This window comes from Eubalaena glacialis, chromosome 12 (assembly GCF_028564815.1).
Source record: "Eubalaena glacialis isolate mEubGla1 chromosome 12, mEubGla1.1.hap2.+ XY, whole genome shotgun sequence".
NCBI classification, from domain to species: domain Eukaryota; kingdom Metazoa; phylum Chordata; class Mammalia; order Artiodactyla; family Balaenidae; genus Eubalaena; species Eubalaena glacialis.
This window is the reverse complement of record NC_083727.1, coordinates 88,170,979-88,191,979: the sequence shown is the minus strand read 5'-3', so window position 1 is coordinate 88,191,979 and position 21,001 is coordinate 88,170,979. Positions and strand designations below refer to the sequence as shown.

Here is a 21,001-nt window from a genome sequence, read left to right as displayed (position 1 = left end):
TAAGAAATGACATCTAATCCAAAGCAATTTAAAACACAACAATTTTTTTAAGTCCTCCAATAACCACAGTCTTTAATTGGAACAGCTAATTGACCACGAAGAGTGACAATTACAAAACTGAGCTCATCCTGTTTCAACTTTACACTGGGAGAAAGCTCACTGAGACTGTACAGGCCATTTCGAAACAGGCACTGTAACACAAAGAAAGCAAACCTATTTGGAGCTGTACGAGAATCCTGCACTGGGATTTGCTTGCTCTAAGTGACCAATTAAGCTAATGCTCCTAGCGGACTGGCTTAGGGGAATAGAAAGGGGTAGAAGCAGATCAAGCGTCTCCCTCACTGTCATGAACCCAGAGAGTAAAAGGAGTGAGGAAACCCTCTTTTGTCCACAGATTCACAAACAAATACAAAAAAATAAATAATATTCTAAGACAGTACAAATGCAAATACTGTTCCCTTGTGCCAATTACATAAAGCATGCCTACATATACAGAATGGTAATTCTTCCTCATTCACAGACAGGACATATGGCAGTGCACTATTCAAAATGCTTTGATAATCCTAATTTTTGTTTCTGGTGCTGAGAGATTATGAAAGGAACTGCATTTGCAACTTATTAAATACTTCCAGGAACAAACAGTTCACTTTATTTGGGACTTGTAGTTTTGAGTAATTAATCATCCATGGAGCAAGGGCCAGTGAGGAGATACCCGTTGGTACCACTGGTCCCATTGGTGGCGGTCGCAGCATGAGGGTTACTCCCTGGAGGTTCCGAGTCCTCCTCATCTGAGCTAGACTCAATATCACTTCGATCATCCTTGGACACCTTGCCTTTTGAAATAGCTTTGCAAGCTATTTTTACGATCAAGTAAGACCAGAAGCAGTTCAAGCCTTGTATTACCAACAGCAGTAGGTTAAAAACCCACCAGGAAGGGTAAGGTCCAACAATCTCCCAACTTTCAAATAATGTGGTATTTAACACCCAGAGAGGAAATATACCCAGTCGTGTGGTGATAAAAACCATGGCAAACGTAACAAACAGGAGATCACAAATTTTCTGAAACTTGGCATAATTTGCCATTTTGGCAGCCTCTAGAAAAGCGTCGGTTGAATCATGGAGACAGAGGACTAGGGTTCCTACTCGGGCCATGTTGTTGACATATGAAAAGGTAATCAAAAAAATAGATACAAGGTGATGCAGGAACATAACGCCAAAGTCCTTTCTTTTGATATCAGTGAACTGGGAAAACATTAAAGACCAATAAAATGACAGCTCCAGGATATAATAGTAGTGAAGGTCAGGCGTGAGTGGCTGATAGGGGTAGTTGTACCAGCAGTGCCTTGTATTCCACAGCCAGGGGGTCTTTTTCAGGAACCGGACTCCATAGGTAAATATATAAAGGCCAAATGAAAATTTCCACATGCTCTCACAGAACCTCTTCAGTGTGCTTGGCTTCTCCTGGTTGCGTCTTTGTCGGAACCAGCGTTGAATGCTGCGAACGTCCCAGTCCAGCTGCTTGGAGAGGCCCTCCAATCTCTTTTCATCAGGATGCTTTGCAATTGCAGTAAAAACCTTTTCCAGAATGGCATTTGGCTGAGCAATTTGTGGTCCATTGGCTTGAATGTTGAGGGCTATGGCACATGGTTTGGCTACAAATCTCTCGAAGATGAGCCGTACCATTAACATGCAGAAGGCCAAGGGGAAGGCGAGATAGAGGTCCTCAGCCTGCGGGAAGGTGGCTTCCTCCGTGTTCTTCAGGTCCGCCCAGGTGACATTGTGAGGGAGCCAAAACCTCTCGTTCCAGAACCAGGCTAAGATTCCTGCCATATGGCTTTGTCCAGTCCCCTCCTGGGCTCCCGCGGCCCGCCGAGATCTCCGCCGCGCAGGGCGCCCGGGGATGCGCGCGCGGCTGGCTCGAGCCTGTGCCGCCGCCGCCGCCTCCTCCGCGGCCGCTGCTCTCGAAGGCTCGCGGCGAGCCCCGGTTCTCTGAACTTGACTCTTAAGGTAATTGAAAAAGTACTAGATTCTAGTCCAGATGGATAACTTCATATAAATCATTAATAACTTTCCCAAACATAAGCATTCATCATTTTTTAAAACGTTTATTAGGCATTCCCTACGTACCAATATACGAGTTTACAAATGTAAAAATAAAGATAAAATATTGTGTACTCAGGACCCCTTTCTTTCCACCACTCCCATTTGGTCTGTACTAGTTTGCTCTCTTAGCCTCTGAATTCTTAGATCTGTATTCAAACTTAGATACCTATCTAAGGCTGACATCACAACCTTCCCAACTTTCTTTGAGTACTCTCAATAGTGGTTATCCTACCTACTTTTGATTTTGCGTACATATTCTGCTTCAGGTAAATCTTTTTCCTTCCTTCAACGTCTTCCCAAGAAATGTGATTTAAGCAGAAGAGAGCTATGTAGGCACACCAAGCTCAGTGACTGTGTTTGCTAAATGAACGCAGGCATCAACAGATATTTAAAAACTTTCGTAAGATTTATAATTGTTGTTAGCATTGATTTTGGTGTTACTGTTTTTCTTCTTGTTAAGCCTACATGTGTAAACTCCTCTAAACTAATGAGTAGCTCTTGCTATATTACCAATAAATTGAACTTAAAGTTCTAGTTACAGTGCTTTTCTACCCTCTTCGGTTTTAAATATGTTCCTCCCCAAGAAGAATTAGAATCAAAACAAGCATCATGCTTCCCTAGTGATCTCTTAGTACTATGTTAAGTAGTAATTTATCCAGTCCTAAGGATAGATAGAAAGATAGCTTTAATTATAAATGTATGTATGTGTATATTCGTATATACATGTGCATTTTTTTTTAATTTATTTATTTATTTATTTATTTTTGGCTGTGTTGGGTCTTCGTTTCTGTGCGAGGGCTTTCTCCAGTTGCGGCGAGCGGGGCCCACTCTTCATCGCGGTGCGCGGGCCTCTCACTACCGCGGCCTCTCTTGTTGCGGAGCACAGGCTCCAGACGCGCAGGCTCAGTAGTTGTGGTGCACGGGCCCAGTTGCTCCGCAGCATGTGGGATCTTCCCAGACCAGGGCTCGAACCCGTGTCCCCTTCATTGGCAGGCAGATTCTCAACCACTGCGCCACCAGGGAAGCCCAACATGTGCATTTTTAAAATATGCATAACAGATTTAAATTTTTCCTGTTTAAAATATTAGCAGTTGGTCACATTTTTTTAAATTTTTATCTTCTGGAAATTATTTTTCTGTTTGTTCTAATTTTTTCTTTTCATTCTTGTTTATATATCTTGTCATCCATCTTCCATACATGACTTTTTAAAAATCCGAGCTCATCATTAAATTATTTGGATAGTCCTGCTGTGTAATTATGTACATTCAGATTTTCTCTTTAGATAAGATTATTTGCAATTGCACAGTGGCAATTTAACTCTTACTAATTTTTAAAAATTTCTCTGGGGCTGTATTATTTTTAAGAGGATTAAACAATATCATATCTATTTGATAGTATGTACATGTATTATAAATTACAAGAGGTTATACATATATATGTACATATATAAATTAGATTAATTTTATTTACCAAGACTTCAGCTAAGGAGAAGAGAGGGTGCACAGGAATCAAAAGCAGCCTCCATGAGCTGAGGGACTGAGACACGGAAGCCTGAGGGTAGGTGAGGTCTCCCCATTGGAGCTGTGGGGTCATGTCAGGGGCAGCCAGAACTGACATGGCATTTATTACCCAGAGAGAAAGTTATTTTCCTATCAATTGTCTTTTGAGCCTTCAGATTACCTAAAAGCTCAATTTGGTGCTGGTATATCTTTAGCATGTCTACATTTGCCAATTGTTTTTTCTCAGATTTGGAACCTTGGGGGAAGTTAAATTTAACACACATTAAATTCACACAATTTTTATTTGTCAACCATACCTCAGTAAAGTTGGAAAAAATTTTTGATTAAAAAGAGAGAGGATTAAGTTAAAAGAAGATCATTAGGATGTGTCCTAATCCAGTCTGACTGGGGTCCTCACAAAAAGGGAAAATTTAGACACAAAAGGAGGCACATGCTAGCACACAGGGACTACTTGAGGACACAGTGACAAGACAGCAGTCTGCAAGCCAACGAGAGAGTCCTTAGAAGAAACCAAACCTACCCATACCTTGATACGGATTTCCTCCCCAAACTGTGATAAAATACACTTTTGTTGTTTAAACCACTCAGGTCTGTGGTATTTATTATGGCAACCCTAGCAAATTAATATAATTTTCATCCAATTTTGAAAATGCTAATATATCCATTTACCATAGTGATATGTCTACTCTTTAAAAATAAATTAGCTTATATAAAAAGGTAAAGAATAAATACAAATAGATAATAGTAGTGCTGATCAGCTTGAAATGTAGGATATAGAGAAAATGAGTTGCAATCTCCACAATGGGCACACCAGAATTTAGAGTTAGATTAGGAAAAGTGTGATTAAAGTAACAAAAGATGAAGGGGTTATCAAACAGGCAAGCAACAAACTAGAATAAGGAAGTCATCCAGGAAGTCAAAGGAGAGAGATTCAGGACTCAGGACATTTTCATTGGGTAAAGCACGAAGATCAAAAAAATAATGGTTTAGAAAAAAAACATTGGATTTGGCATTAAAAAACAGAGCCATGACGATAGTTTCAAGAGGTGAACTGAAAAGAGGTTGAGACAGTGGTTTTGCAGAAATGGCAGAACCCGGGCAGTAGCTGAAGGCACAAGGGGGATCTAAGAAAGATTTTTAATTTAAGAACAAGGGGTGTAGCTCTTAAAAGCAGAAGGGAAGGGGCTAATAAGGATAAATTTTTTGTTAAAAAAAGAAAACAGTAGTATTGGAGAGGTGAGATCCTGAAGAAATATGAAAGAAAGAATAGAATTGAGAATAGCATAGAAAGCCTGGTAGCAGAAAGTGAAATGGAGGTAAAGTATGAATGACATTTAAGATTGCATGTCGTTGATTGCAAACATATGAATATGCATTATTGGAAGAACTGAGAATTGTGTCTACAGTTATGATATGAGGAATTGTGTTTGTGGTTGGATCAATGACAACAGATGTTTCAGCTTAATCAATTCTCAGGGTCTGTGGGAGAGGAGAGGATTAATGCTGACTACATAATCACAACACACACACAAGAATGACAGAAGATTTCACAGAGCGATGATGGGGTGGAACATACAGACAAACACTGCTGAGGTGAAAGTCAAGTCTTTCAGATAACAAAATGAGCTAGCTGATGAGAAGTCATTTTAATACCAGGCCTCTCCCCAACAGCTCTCCATGGCTCACATGTTTCTCAATCAGAGAATGACAGAATAATCTCAAGATCTCCACATGTTTTCATCAGCTGTAAAAAACAATATTTGAAATTTGTCAAAAATCTGGCATCTGGGCAAAACCTTGATGAATTCTGCCTGTTTCTAGAATAGTCCATTTTCTTCCCTTTACCTTCTCATATCTCCCCAAGCTCCATACAGACTCTGTCAGACAGAGGAGGTTGAGATGGTTAAGTAGAGAGTGTGTAAATGCTCCCTATCTTAACCAGACACTATCAGTGACATTTACTGTATTTAATAATAAAACGTATGACAGACACCTCCTTGTTTAAGTATTCATTATTTGAGTGCTCTATAATCTGAGTTCCCACATTCAGTGTAGCATAAGACAGTTAAGTTTATCACGGTATAAAAATGTTCTCTGTTAACATGACTGTCCACTTATTCTTCCTTACTGAATATGATTCATGACCAATCAGGATCACATCTTTGGATGTTGTAATTTTTCTCTCTGATTTTCACATAACGTAAAATTAATGATAAGAAATTGATTTTGAAGTAAAGTTGCAAATACGACAAGTTACAGGAGTCCATAAAGTCACTTATTACATTAAAAGTCATTGTCGGGCTTCCCTGGTGGTGCAGTGGTTGGGAATCTGCCTGCCAATGCAGGAGACACGGGTTTGAGCCCTGGTCCGGGAATATCCCACATGCCATGGAGCAACTAAGCCCGTGTGCCACAACTACTGAAGCCTGTGTGCCACAACTATTGAAGCCCATGCGCCTAGGGCCCGTGCTACGCAACAAGAGAGGCCACCACAATGAGAAACCTGTGCACTGCAACGAAGAGTAGCCCCCACTCGCCACAACTAGAGAAAGCCCGCACGCAGCAACGAAGACCCAATGCAGCCAAAAATTAATTAATTAATTAATTAATTATTTAAAAAGTCATTGTCCAATGATAATCTGGCAGATTCCAGCCACCTAACAATCGCCTAGAATTAGATAATCAAAAGGTTTATGACAAGAGATGTGCTTCAAATAAAAATTATTTGAATAACAACGTATGGAGAGAGGGTCTTGGGAAAACCGATGAAGTCCACGAATATTCTTGACAAAATTAATGCTGGAACACAATGTGAAAAATCAAATGTACATTAAATAGTGTTATGTTGTGCTATTAATTTTAAGAAGAATTTTAAGAAGAATTATACCAAATATTAGTATATGGTTATAATCTAAAAAGTCTATTTGTGAAATATAAAATAAATTTATTTTTATAAATGTTTAGCTTCTTTCAAGAAGATAAATTATTAATAAAATATTTTGAGGTTTTTTTCCTTTTTAAAAGTGAGTCTCATCAAGTGAGTTTTTATTTAGGCAGTATGCGTGTACCAAATATTCCTTCAAAATAAGAACCTTAAGTTCATGCAGATCAACTTCTCAACAAGTTTCAAGTCCTTGAAATGACTGCCCATGAGGTCTTTTCTCTGAGAAGCAGAGTACAACTTGAGTAACCAATTGGAAAGTTCACCTGCAGGGTCTTGTTGACTAACAGTGAAAAGAAAGAAAGAAAGAAAGTAAGAGAGAGAGAGAGAAGAAGAGAGGAAGAAAGAAAGAAAGAGAAAGAACAAAAGAAAGAGGGAGGGAGGGAGGGAGGGAGGGAGAGAGGAAGGAAGGAAGGAAGGAAGGAAGCAATCCTTTTTTAAACTACCGTAAAATGTTAATGCTAACGTGAACTTGTTGTGACAAGTTGATCTTCAGTGTTTCCATGTCATGTGGTACCTTCAAATCATCCTAGGGGGTATCAAGATCTTCACGCACCAGGATGATTTAGGAATTGGGTTGACTCTGTAGTTACTTCAGAAAATTCCCTGAAAGGAACTTTGTGGACTATATTTCTGCAATCAATTACCATCATTACAAAAAGGGGAATTAATCTTTAAATCTAGATCATTATGTGTCCTGGTTAGTGGAATTAAAAGAGATAGAACTTTACCTGCAAATTTAACATTTCACACTGGTTCCATATAAATTACTTTCAGTGGCCACAAAAAAGTGCTCAAATTGAAATCCGTCAGGTCATCATCATCTGACTAACAAATAAACTGTTTATACCAGGACAGTTTGTAATGTAGTGCATGTTTATAAAATTAACCATGATTATTGAAGATCAAATCATATTACTTGGTTATAATTTAAAAACTGGAAAACACAAAGGAATAGCAAAAATATGACCAAATCTTTAAAAACAGACAAACTAAGTTGAATAAAAGTTTGTAGTGAAATAGAATTATGCTAATATTTTTGGTTTCTATGGAAATAAAATATTTTAAAATGATTTTTAAGCATTCCTACTGTGAATGTTAATTAGAAAAAGGAAGCATGAGCTATGAAAATTGCTTTTAATTTCTCTCTTACATTTTATTATGAAAATTTTCAAATTACAAAAGAGCTGAAGAATTTTAATGTCTATATTACCACCATCTAGATTGGATCATCAACATTGTACCATACATGTCTTATTACACACTTATCCATTCCCCTCTCAGTCCATCTGCCCACTTTTGATGCATTTCGGAAGTTGTCTGTTGGTACCCTATACCCTAAATACCGCAGCATGAATATCACTAGATTCAATATTTGCTTGCAGAGCTCTTTTTTCTTTTGAGGTAAAAGTCACAGAGATTGAAATACTCAAATCTTAGACATACGATTAGACGAATTTTGACAAATACGTGCTCCTGTGAAATGCAAACTCCTAGCAGACGTAGAACGTTATCCCCCAAAGTTTTCTTGTGCTCATTCACAATGAATCCCTTCCCCTCGATCTTCCGGGAGCAACTGCTTTTTGATTTTTTTTCCCACATAGATTAGTTTTAACTGTTCTTGAACTCCATATAAATGGAAACATACTATAGTATACCATATATTATTTTATAAGGCTTTTTTCTCCCAGCATGTGTTTGAGATTCATCCATGTTTTTAGTGTATTAGTAGTTCATTATTTTTTATTCCTGAGTAATATTTCATTATGTGCCCCCTTTTGATGGTCACCTGAGCTGTTCCCATCATTTTGCTATCATGAAGAAAACTACTATGACATTTTTATAAAAGCCATTTTGGAAACATGTATTTTTATTTTTCTTGGGTCATTTCCCAAAATGAAATTGCTCAGTCATGGAGTGAGTTTATGCTTAATTTTATAAGAAACTGCCAGATCTTCCAAAGTGATTGTAAGTGCCTTTGTTTTTAATATAAAATCAAATATTCAGGGAACATTGGTTTGAAGCAACAACCTTCAATATCAATAACATGAAATCTTAGAAAAAATAGTTAACACACTAATACATGTTTCCATAAGATACAAATACATTACTCTGTCTCTTTTGATTATATATTGTAGATTAATTCAATGTACTTAAATAAAATATTTAATGGCAAGTGTTTTAGCTTCAGATAAATCATTTTCATGTATAGTCAGATATGATTTAATTTTTAATTTAGAAAAAGAATAGCCTTGGAATTTATATAATTTATGTTGAATATTAATGTATTTTAAGAAAAATTAATAGTGATAATAGCATCATAGCTTCAATGTGGAATTTGTTCAGTGAAGAACTAAGTATAAACCTTCTCTTCTCCCACAAAGCACTTGTTCATTCATTCATAAATTTACTCAGCCATTCAATAATAATTTATGGAGTGCTTACTATGTGCCAGGTATTGTTCTAGATCTAGAACAAGGCAAATATATTTGCAATGTTATTGCTATAGCTTTCTGGTTGTTTCCTCTTATTAATCAGTATTTTTAACATACTATCTTTTTGTTTTTACTGTCCCTCACTTGCCTTTTCCATCTCTTATTAACCATAGTTATAACACTTTTAACCTTAGGACTTTCAGAAAAACATGTTCCAAGTCAGCAATTTCGGCATATCCTGGAGAAACCATGGGTACGTGAGCTCCACTGCCTTCCAATGAGTCAAATGGATGCTGGGCTTCGGGGGTCCTGAGTAACTCCCCAAGGCCTAGAACATTTCCCTGATGAACAGCCTGGCCCACTAACACCCAGATGCCCTCACACGCTCATCCATATCCTGTCCCCCTCACTCCAGCTGGCGACTAGAGTCCTGCCCCAGGGGCACCAATTCTCAGCTTCACAGTGATGTTTTTCACCTGGCAAAGAACATTACTGCTTCCAAGCCTGGCCCACCTCCTTACTTTTTCTGTGTTGAAATCAAACTCCTTCAGATACTAGGTATCCATTGGCGATCCTGCTCACAAGCAGCATCAAGTCATGGGTTGCTGCCCTTCACAACAGACATCCAGCACATTCTGGAGCTCATTTCTGCCTCTACTGATACTCCTTCGAATGACCTGGAATTGTCCAACACGCCACTCCTCCAGGTTCCAGGGCTGCCTGGACATCAGCAGACTCCCACAGTGTACCTCACATCTTTCAGATCTTTGACTCTACAGTAGGATCCTGGGGCTGCTGTAACAAATCCCCACAAGAGGGTGGCTTAAAAACAACAGAAGTATATTCTCTCACAGTTTTGGAGCACAGAAATCTAGAAGTAGATTTGTGCCCTTTCCCCTAAATAGGACACTTATCATTGGACTCAAGGCCGACCCTCATCGGGATGATCTCATTTCAAAATCCTACCTTAATTGCACTTGCAAACATTCTTTTTCAAAATAAGAACACATTTTCAGGTTCTGGGTGGATTTATCTTTTGGTGGACTGCAATTCAACCCACTAAAAGTTCTGTCAACACTCTTCTATTATTTCTGTTGCTTTTTACAGGCCTAATGCAGTTTCACATTTCATGCAGCACTGTACTTTGTTTTGGTGGCGGCAGGTAGAGGTTAAGAAAATGTACATTGCCTCACCTTCAAACAGCACGTTTTTAAGAGATGCTTCTTGGAAAGGGTTAGGATTTTGAGGGCCAGCATTAACTTGGCCACCTCTTTAGGACTGAGCTGAGCAGTTCCCCTTTGGAAGAAACACAACAAAGGAAAGCACATGGAGAGGACCCTGTCTTCAACTGACAGTGTGTGTCAAGATCCTGAGGTCATACTGGAAAGAAATGAGTAAGTAGGGAACCTAAAATTATTGGTACTTCTCGATATACCCCAAACCCTGATTATATAAATTTGATATTTACTTGCAGCAGTTTGTCTGTCTCATGGTTTCTCAAACGTGGCAGCACCAGCATCCCTTGTTGAGGCTGCCCTCTACATTGCTGGAGCTTTAGCAGCCCGACTCACTGGGTACCAGCAGTACCACCCCCGAATTTTGACAACCAAAAATGTCCCCAGACATGGCCAACTGTCCTCGTGAGAGCAAAATCACTCCCACTCGAGACTCACTGGTATAGCTGAACACTATTAATATTCACTGGCAAGATTAGATCCTTAAAAAGACACTATTACTTTATTATTATTACTGTAAAGGTGTTGTGAAGCAATCTCCCAAGATTCAAATATTTTTGAATTAAATATAGTTAAAAAACATTTTGGACTCTCTGAAACATAGCAATTGTTTTGTTCCATTAAGTGCATATTTTAGATAAGTGCAACATCTATTTCACTTTTAAGAATTGATGGAATTTTTTTCGACTTAATAGGGCTATTTAGGCCTCATATTCCAGGTCATTAATTTGAACGGTGCAGACACTGTTATATGGCGCTCTCAGGAGGCGAAGGTGCGTACTGATAATACTGTTCCTGTGCAGGGAGGTATTATTTTCCTTGGTAAAGACAAACCATTCCTTTGAATTTAGAAACACTTAGTTTCTAAGGCTCTGTTACCATTTTATTTAAAGCCCCATTAGCCCCAACATATTGAATAATAGCTCACCATTCTGCCCCACATATGATTCATATAGAGAAGCAGAAAAGCTCATAAAAATTTCTGACTGGTATTGATAGACCTTCTGTTTCTCTCTAAAACTATATGAAGTGTTTCTAATTACTCGAACCTGGAATAAAAAGGAAACAAGCAAGCACAAAGGTATGAGACAAGTGACTGTCTTTTATTTCAGATAATATTCTGTTCTGACTTGAATGTACAGTATGTACTGTAAAGTTATCTATCAATATATAAACCCTCCTTCATGTGGAAAAAGCTGTACTAAAATATTATGAATTATTATTCAAGAAACATAATCTGATTTAAATCTGAGTCATATTGGCTTTAATCTTTCAGATCCCAGGAAATTTCAGAGTTTGGTGAATTTAACAAGATAGAGTAATCTGGACAGTTTCAGTTCGCAAGACATTAAAAAATATGATCAGCAGACCAAAAAAAAAAAAAAAAAAAGAGCTGTATGAACAGTATAAACTCAGTACTTACTGGGCCTCCTTACTTTTCTTATGTAGGGCCAGAATATCAAATTTGGATATGACTTTCTTTTATATGTCCTTCCCAGGTTTTGTGGGGACTAAAGTTTATATAGTTTTGAGGGTGGGAGCTTCTTAAGAAAAATACGACAAAATTACAAATTCTGATTTAGGAACATAATCATGAAAGAAGCCCTTACAAATGAGGAGCCCTGAAGCTTAACTCTCCCAGCCACCAGGGTCTTTGCCCCAGTATCATGATGCACCACCTTCTCCACACCCCTTGTCCTCCACACCCAAGCACACCAGAAACTTTGGGTCACGATGAACTCAGGTCCAATGCCCACCTGAAGCAGTTCTCAGGAAGACAGGGGACAGGATAGCCCCCTCTTCCTCTGTGGTGCTCCTTTTCTGTAATCACCATAGGCTAGAATATAACACTTGCAGTTTGGGGTTTTTTTAAACTTTTTTTCCATTTTTAAAAAACTTTTCTTAAGAAGTTAGTACAGAGTTCCCATACACCCCTAACTGTCATGTAGACTTTCCCCTTATTAATGTCTTGTATCAGCATGGCACATTTATTACAATTGATGAACCACTCGATATATTATTTTTAACTGAAGTGGATAGTTTACTTTGGCCCTCACTCTGTGTTCAGTTCTGTGGTTTTGCCTAATGTGTAACGCCGTGTATACACAACTAGAATATCATGTAGAGTAATTTCACCACCGTAAAAATCACCTGTGCTTTACCTATTCAAATTTTGCCCCATCTCCATGAACCTGTGGCAACCACTGCTTTGCTTTTTTACTGCCTTTATAGGTTTTCCTTTTCCATACCACCATATGTTGGAATCATATAGCATGGAGACTTTTTTTTTTTAAATAAATTTATTTATTTATTTATTTTATTTTAGTTTTGACTGTGTTGGGTCTTCGTTCCTCTGCGAGGGCTTTCTCTAATTGCGGCGAGCGGGGGCCACTCTTCATCGCCGTGTGCGGGCCTCTCACTATCGCGGCCTCTCTTGTTGCGGAGCACAGGCTCCAGACACGCAGGCATGGAGCCTTTTCAGACTGACTTCTCTCAATTACCATATATGCATTTAAGTTTCTTCCATGTCTTTTTGTTGCTTGATGCCTCTTTTACTTAATCACTGAATAATTTTCCATTGTATAGGTGTGCAAAGTTTATTTACCCATTTGCCTATTGAGAGACCATAGTTGTTTTCTAGCTTGGGCAGTTATGAAAAAACCTACAAGAAACATTCATGTACAGGTTTTGTGTGGACAAGAAGTTTTAACTCCTTCCAATAAATGCCTAGGAGTACAATTGCCAAGTCATATAAGACTGTTTAACTTTGTAAGAGACTGCCAAACTGTTTTACTCTTTCCACATGGGAAAAAGTAAACTTGCACCTCTCCATCATGCCATACAGAAAAATTACTCTCAAATGAAATTAGAGACTTAAATATAAAAGATGGGAAGAAACAACCTTAGCAGAGTATATAAGAAAGTTTCTCTTTGAGCTGGGGATAGGTAAGGACTTTGTAAGACACAGAAAATGCTTTACAATAAAGGAAAAGATAAATGTGAAAAAATTAAGAACTCCAATTCATCAAAAGACCTGAAGAAAGTGAAAAAATAAGACAAAAATGGGAAAAGGTACATGAAAAGAATATATACAGAAGATGTACACAAAGGATTAATATCAGAACATTTTTAATTCCTATAAATTAATAAGAAAAAAGCAAAACAACCTATGGAAAATTAGACAAAATACAAAGATATTTTTCAGGAGTAGAAATAAATAGCTAGTAAATGTATGAAAGTCTGTTTATTGTTAATTAGGAAAATGCAAAACAAAAACAAAAGTGAGATATTGTTTTTACTCACTTCTTTCAAACATCAGGGCACCTGACAACATCACAGATGCTATCTAAATGTGGAAATGCATACTTAATATGTTTCTCACCATAAACTCTTTTGTAAGGGCAAGATTCTTCTCTAGCCTAATTTTGACTTCCGTTCCTCCTCTTATAATCCTGTCCTAAACTTCGGGGGTCTCTCCCAAGAAAGAAGTAAGGAAATACAGTGGGAGCTAGAAGACCTGGACTCCAGTATGGTCTCTGCCATGAATAAACAGAGGGGCTTTAGTCAAATGCCTTAAGGTCTTGGGTTTTAATGCGCAGTTATGAAACGAGAAGAGGTAGGTTTCATCTCGGAGATTTCAAATTGGCAGCTCTTGAAGCCTGAAGATTTGTTTTCTTTGGCTTGCACCAGACCTTTGAATTTTAGATTTTAATATCAGTATGTGCAGACTGCATGTTCTGAGATGTCATGGTCCCCACCATTCCATACGTGCTAATTGATTTTATTACCTGCCCACCATTGAAGGCATTTGAGTTTGTGACCTCTGTTAGGTAATATCTAAATTTGGTCCAGTCCAAAATGTCCACAAAATATTTGGTCCATGCCAAAATGTCCTTGATACTTGGTCCTGTCTAAAACCATTTGGCATGAACCAAAAATGCTCATGGACATTTTGGATAGGACCAAATTCAAGGAGCTTTGAGGGTGGATTGAATGTCTTCTGGACGTTTTGGACAGGACCAAATGTTTGCTAATGCAGACAACCTTAATACACAGGCTTGTTTGTATTAGATACCCCTCCGGTGTGTCCACTCAGCATAGCCTGCTTCCCACCTTCCCAGCACTGCCGCTTTACTGACCATCCCCACTAGTCTATGAGAGTCACCAGCATAGAGTCTATGTCGTTGTTTCTATTGCTAATTTCCCACACAATCCCTGATACATAGGCATTAGTAAATATTGGCTGAATACAAAATTGTGTGGAAGAATGAAAGAACACGTACCTCAAATATATTATGTGTCTATCACAGAATTTCCTGTAAAAGGCCAGAAAGTAAATATTTTTACTGTCTCTATCACAGCTGCTCAATTCTGCTATTGTAGTGGGCATCATTCAGGGTTCTTCAGAGAAACGATACCTGCATATGATTTATTACAAGGAATCAGCTCACAGTTGTGGGTGCTGGCAAAGCAGAAACCCCATGGGGCAAGTTAGCAACGCGGAAACTCGGGCAGGAGTTAATGCTGCAGTCTCGAATTCATATTATTTAGGGCAGACTGGCAGGCTGGAAAGGCAGGCGAGAGCTGATGTTTTAGTCTTCTTATTCTCCTGGAAACCTCAGTATTGCTCTAAAGGCCTCCACTGATGGGATGAACCCCACCCTCACTATTGAGGTTCATGTCCTTTACTTAAAGTCAGTAGACTGTAAAAGTGCTCCACATCTACAAAATACCTAGATTAATGTTTGATTAAACAACCGAATGGGGACTTCCCTGGTGGTCCAGTGGTAAAGAATCAGCCTTACGATGTTGGGGACGTGGGTTCAATTCCTGGTCAGGGAACTAAGATCCCACATGCCGTGGGGCAACTAAGCCCGCGTGCCACAACTACTGAGCTCGCATGCCTCAACTAGAGCCCATGTGCCACAAACTACAGAACCCACACGCTCTGGAACCTGCACGCCACAACTAGAGAAGAGAAAATCCACACACCACAACTAGAGAGAAGCCCGTGCACCACAACGAAGAGCCCACACACCTCAGTGAATATCCCAAGTGCCACAGCTAAGACCCGATGCAGCCAAAAATAAATTAAATAGATAAATAAATAATATCATTTAAAAAAAACAACTGAATAATATAACCTAGTGAAGTTAACACATGAGACTAACCATCACTTAATGCTAGAGCAGCCATAGATAATATGTAAACAAATGGATGTTCCTGTGATCCAATAAAACTTTATTTAGTTTGAATTTCATATACTTTTCACATGTCACAAATTATAATTTTTAAATTTTTTTTTCCGAAACACTTCAAACTGTAAAAACCATGTTTAGCTCATGGATAGGCCGTACAAACCAGGTGGTGGGCCAAATCTAGTCCAGTGGCTATAGTTGCTGACCCCCTGCTCCAGGACAGTGTGTTGCATGTGTTATCTATATTAATTATAAATATATTTATTTACATATATATCTACACACACTCACACATACATAAACAAAGGTTATTACAGAATACTGAGCTGAGCTCCCTGTGTTGGTTAGCTATTCAAATATAGTGGTGTGTACATGTCAATCCCAAACTCCCATTCTATCCCTCCCCACACACTTCCCCCTGGTAACCATAAGTTCGTTCTCAAAGTCTGTGAGTCTATTTCTGCTTTGAAAATAAGTTCATTTGTATCATTTTTTTTTAGATTCTGCACATAAGCAATATCATGATATTTGTCTTACTCTGTCTGACTTACTTCACTTAGTAGGATAATCTCCAGGTCCATCCATGTTGCTGCAGATGGCATTATTTCATTCCTTTTAATGGCTGAGTAATATTCCATTGCATATATGTACCACATCTTCTGTATCCATTCCTCTGTTGATGAACATTTAGGTTGTTTCCATGTCTCGGCTATTGTAAACAGTGCTGCAATGAACACTGGGGTGCATGTATACTTTCAAACCATGTTTTTCTCCCCATATATGCCCAGGAGGGGGATTGCAGAATCATATGGTAGCTCTATGTTTTGTTTCTGAAGGAACTTCCATACTGTTCTCCATAGTAGCTGTACCAATTTACATTCCCACCAACAGTGTAGGAGGGTTCCCTTTCCTCCACACCCTCTCCATCATTTACCGTTTGTAGATTTTTTTGATGATGGCCATTCTGATTGGTGTGAGGTGATACCTCATTGTAGTTTTGATTTGCATTTCTCTAATAATTAGTGATGTTGAGCATCTTTTCAAGTGCCTCTTGGCCATCTGTATGTCTTCTTTGGAGAAATGTCTATTTAGGTCTTCTGCCCATTTTTTGATTGGATTCTTTTTTTGATATTGGGCCACATGAGCTGTTTGTAAATTTTTGGAGACTAATCCCTTGTCAGTCACATCATTTGCAAATATTTTCTCCCATTCTGTGAGTTGTCTTTTCGTTTTGTCTATGGTTTCCCTTGTTGTGCAAAAACTTCTGAATTTAATTAGGTCCCATTTGTTTATTTTTGTTTTTGTTTCCACTACTCTAGGAGATGACTTGAAATAGATACTGTTGAGATTTATGTCAAAGGGTGTTCTGCCTATGTTTTCCTCTAAGAGATTTATAGTATCCAGTCTTACATTTAGATCTTTAATCCATTTTGAGTTTATTTTTTATTATTTTGTTAAAGAGTGTTCTAATTTCATTCTTTTACATATAGCTGTCCAGTTTTCCCAGCACCATTTATTGAAGAGACTGTCTTTCCTCCATTGTATAGTCTTGCCTCCTTTGTTGTAGATTAATTGACCATAGGTGTGTGGGCTTACTTCTGAGCTTTCTATTCTGGTCCATTGATCTATATTTCTGTTTTTGTGTCAGTACCATACTGTTTTGATGACTGTAGCTTTGTAATATAGTCTGAAGTTTGGGAACCTGAATCCTCCAGCTCTGTTTTTCTTTCTCAAGATTGCTTTGGCTATTGGGGGTCTTTTGTGTCTCTATACAATGTTAACATTTTTTGTACTAGTTCTGTGAAAAATGCCATTGGTAATTTGATTGGGATTGCAATGAATCTGTAGATTACCTTGGGTAGTATAGTCATTTTGACAATATTGATTCTGCCAATCCAAGAACATGGTATATCTTTGCATCTGTTTGTGTCATCTTTGATTTCTTTCAACAGTGTCTTATAGTTTTGGGGGTACAGGACTTTTGTCTCCTTAGGTAGGTTTATTCCTAGGTATTTTATTCTTTTTTGAGGTGATGGTAAATGGGATTGTATCTTTAATTTCTCTTTCTGATCTTTCATTGTTAATGTATAGGAATGCAATAGATTTCTCTGTATTAATTTTGTATCCTGAAACTTTACCAATTTCATTGATGAGCTCTAGTAGTTTTCCTGGTAGCATCTTTAGCATTTTCTATGTACAGTGTCATGTCATCTACAAACAGGGACTGTTTTGCTTTTTCTTTTCCAATTTGGATTCCTTTTATTTCTTTTTCTTCTCTGATTGCCATGGCTAGGACTTCCAAAATTTTGTTGAATAAAAGTGGCAAGAATGGACGTCCTTGTCTTGTTCTTGATCTTAGAAGAAATGCTTTCAGCTTTTCACCATTGAGTATGATGTTAACTGTAGGTTTGTCATATATGGCCTTTATTATGTTGAGCTATGTTCCCTCTATGCCCACTTTCTGGAGAGTTCTTATCATAAATGGATGTTAAATTTTGTCAAAAAGCATTTTCTGCATCAATTGAGATGATCATATGGTTTTTATTCTTCAATTTGTTGATGTGGTGTATCACATTGATTGATTTGCGGGTTTTGAAAAATCCTTGCATCCCTGGGATAAATCCCACTTGATCATGGTGTATGACCCTTTTAATGTATTGTTGAATTCAGGTTGCTAGTATTTTGTTGAGGATTTTTGCATCTATGTTCATCAGTGATATTGACCCATAATTTTCTTTTTTTGTGATACCTTTTTCTGGTTTTGATATCAGGATAATGGTGGCCTCATAGAATGAGTTTGGGAGTATTCTTTCTTCTGCAATTTTCCGGAATAATTTCAGAAGGTTAAGTGTTAACTCGTCTCTAACTGTTTGATAGAATTTTCCTGTGAATCCATCTGGTCCTGGACCTTTGTTTGTTTGGAGTTTTTAATGACAGTTTCAATTTCAGTACTTATGATTGGTCTGTTCATATTTTCTATTTCTTCCTCGTTCAGACTTGGAAGGTTGTACTTTTCTAAGAATGTGCCCATTTCTTCCAGGTTGTCCATTTTACTGGCATATAAATAGTTGCTGTGTAGTCTTTTATGATCCTTTGTATTTCTGTGGTGTCTGTTGTAACTTCTCCTTTTTCATTTCTAATTTTACTGATTTGAGCCCTCTCCTTTTTTTTTTTTTTTTCTTGATGAGTCAGGCTAAAGGTTTATCAACTTTTTTTTATCTTTTCCAAGAACCAGGTTTTAGTGTCACTGATCTTTGCTATTGTTTTCTTCATTTCTATTTCATTTATTCCTGCTCTAATCTTTATGAATTTTTTCCTTCTACTAACTTTGGGTTTTTGTTTGTTCTTCTTTCTCTAGTTGCTTTAGGTGTAAGGTTAGGTTGTTTATTTGAGATCTTTCCTGTTTCCTGAGGTAAGGTTGTATTGCTGTCAACTTCCCTCTTAGAACTGCTTTTGCGGTGTCCCATACATTTTGGATCATTGTGCTTTCGTTTTCATTGTCTCTAGGTATTTTTTTTTAATTTTCTCTTTGATTTCTTCAGTGATCCATTGGGTGATTAGTAACATATTGTTTAGCCTACACGTGTTTGTGTTTTTTACAGTTTTCTTCTTGTAGTTGATTTCTAATCTCATAGCATTGTGGTCATAAAAGATACTTGATATGATTTCAATTTTCCTAAATTTACCAAGGCTCACTTTCTTGCCCAGCATGTGATCAATCCGGAGAACGTTTCATGTGCACTTGAGAATAATGCAATTTCTGCTGCTTTTGGATGGAGTGCTCTATAAATATCAACTAAGTCCATCTTGTCTAATGTGTCATTTAAGGCCTGTGTTTCCTTATTGATTTTCTGTCTGGATAATTTGTCCATTGTTGAAAGTTGGATGTTAAAGTCCCCCACTATTATTGTGTTACTGTCAATTTCTCCTTTTATGGCTGTCAGTATTTGCCTTATATAATTGGGTGTTCCTATGTTGGGTGCATATATATTTACAATTGTTATATCTTCTTGGATTGATCCCTTGATCATTATGTAGTGTTCTTCTTTGTCTCTTGTAACAGTATTTATTTTGAAGCCTATTTTGTCTGATATGAATATTGCTATGCCAGGTTTCTTTTCATTTCCATTTGCATGGAATACCTTTTCCATCCCCTCACTTTCAGTCTGTATGTGTCCCTAGATCTGAAGTGGGTCTCCTGTAGACAGCATATATACGAGTCTTGTTTTTGTATCCATTCAACCAGTCTGTGTCTTTTGGTTGGAGCATTTAATCCATTTACATTTAAGGTTATTATGGCTATGTATGTTCCTATTGCCATTTTCTTAATTGTTTTGAATTTTTTTTTGTAGGTCTTTTTTCTTCCTTTCTGCTTTTGTTCTCTTCTCTTGTGATTTGGTGACTAACTTTAGTGTTGTGTTTGGATTCCTTTTTATTTTTTGTGTGTGTATCTATTGTAGGTTTTCAGTTTATGGTTACCATGAGGTTTTGGTATAACAGTCTACATATAAACAAGATTGTTTTACATTGCTGGTCTTTTAATTTCAAGTGCATTTCCAATATCGTGCATTTGTGCTCTCCTCTTCTCACAATTGCTGGTTTCAATATCGTATTTGTGTTTAGATGGTTTCCTACCTTTACTGTATGTTTGCCTTTACAGGTGAGCTTTCCATTTGTAATTTTCTTGTTTCTAGTAGTGGCCTTTTCTTTTGTGCTTAGAGAAGTTCCTTTAGCATTTGTTGCAAAGCTCGTTTGTTGGTGCTGAATTCTCTTAGGTTTTGCTTGTCTGTAAAGCTTTTGATTTCTCCATCTAATGTGAATCAGAGCCTTACTGGATAGAGTACTCTTGGTTGTAGGTTCTTCCCTTCCATCACTTTAAATATATCATGCCATTCCTATCTTCCCTGCACTGTTTCTGCTGAGAAATCAGCTGATAACCTTATGGAATTCCCTTGTATGTTATTTTTTGCTTTTCCTTTGTGGCTTTTAATATTTTTTCTTTGACTTTAATTTTTGTCAATTTGATTACTATGCGTCTTGGCATGTGTCTTGAGTTTATCCTGCCTGGGACTTTCTGCTCTTCCTGGACTTCAGTGACTGTTTCCTTTCCCATGTTAAGGAATTTTTCAGCTATTATCTCTTCAAATATTTTCTCAGGTCCTGTCTCTGTCTCTCTTCTCCTTCTGGGACCCCTGGGACCCCTAATGCAAATGTTGGTGCGTTTATTGTTGTCTCAGAGATCTCTTAGACTGTCTTCATTTCTTTTCATTCTTTTTTCCTTATTCTGTTTCACAGCAGTGATTTCCTCCATTCTGTCTTCCAGGTAACTTATCTGTTCTTCTGTCTCAGTTACTCTGTTATTGATTCTTTCTAGTGTATCTTTCATTTCAGTTATTGTATTGTTCAACTGTTTGTTCTTTAGTTCTTCTAGGTCTTTGTTAAACATTTCTTGAATCTTCTCATTCTGTGCCTTCATTCTTTTTCCAAGATCTTGGATCATCTTCACTATTATTACTCTGAATTCTTTTTCTGGTAGATGGCTTATCTCCACTTCACTTAGTTGTTCTTC

The 21,001-nt window shown here is 37.7% G+C and overlaps 2 protein-coding genes across 2 annotated transcripts in view; one reads left to right on the top strand and one right to left on the bottom strand.

Annotated features, from left to right (window-relative positions):
• EYS (eyes shut homolog) overlaps positions 1-21,001 on the top strand; it is a 1,734,738-nt gene that overhangs the window by 1,260,418 nt on the left and 453,319 nt on the right. The window lies entirely within an intron of this gene.
• On the bottom strand, positions 579-1,830 carry LOC133102335 (ceramide synthase 6-like). Its single transcript, XM_061207298.1, has one exon. The coding sequence runs from the start codon at positions 1,828-1,830 to the stop codon at positions 676-678; it is 1,155 nt and encodes a 384-aa protein (XP_061063281.1). The 3' UTR covers positions 579-675.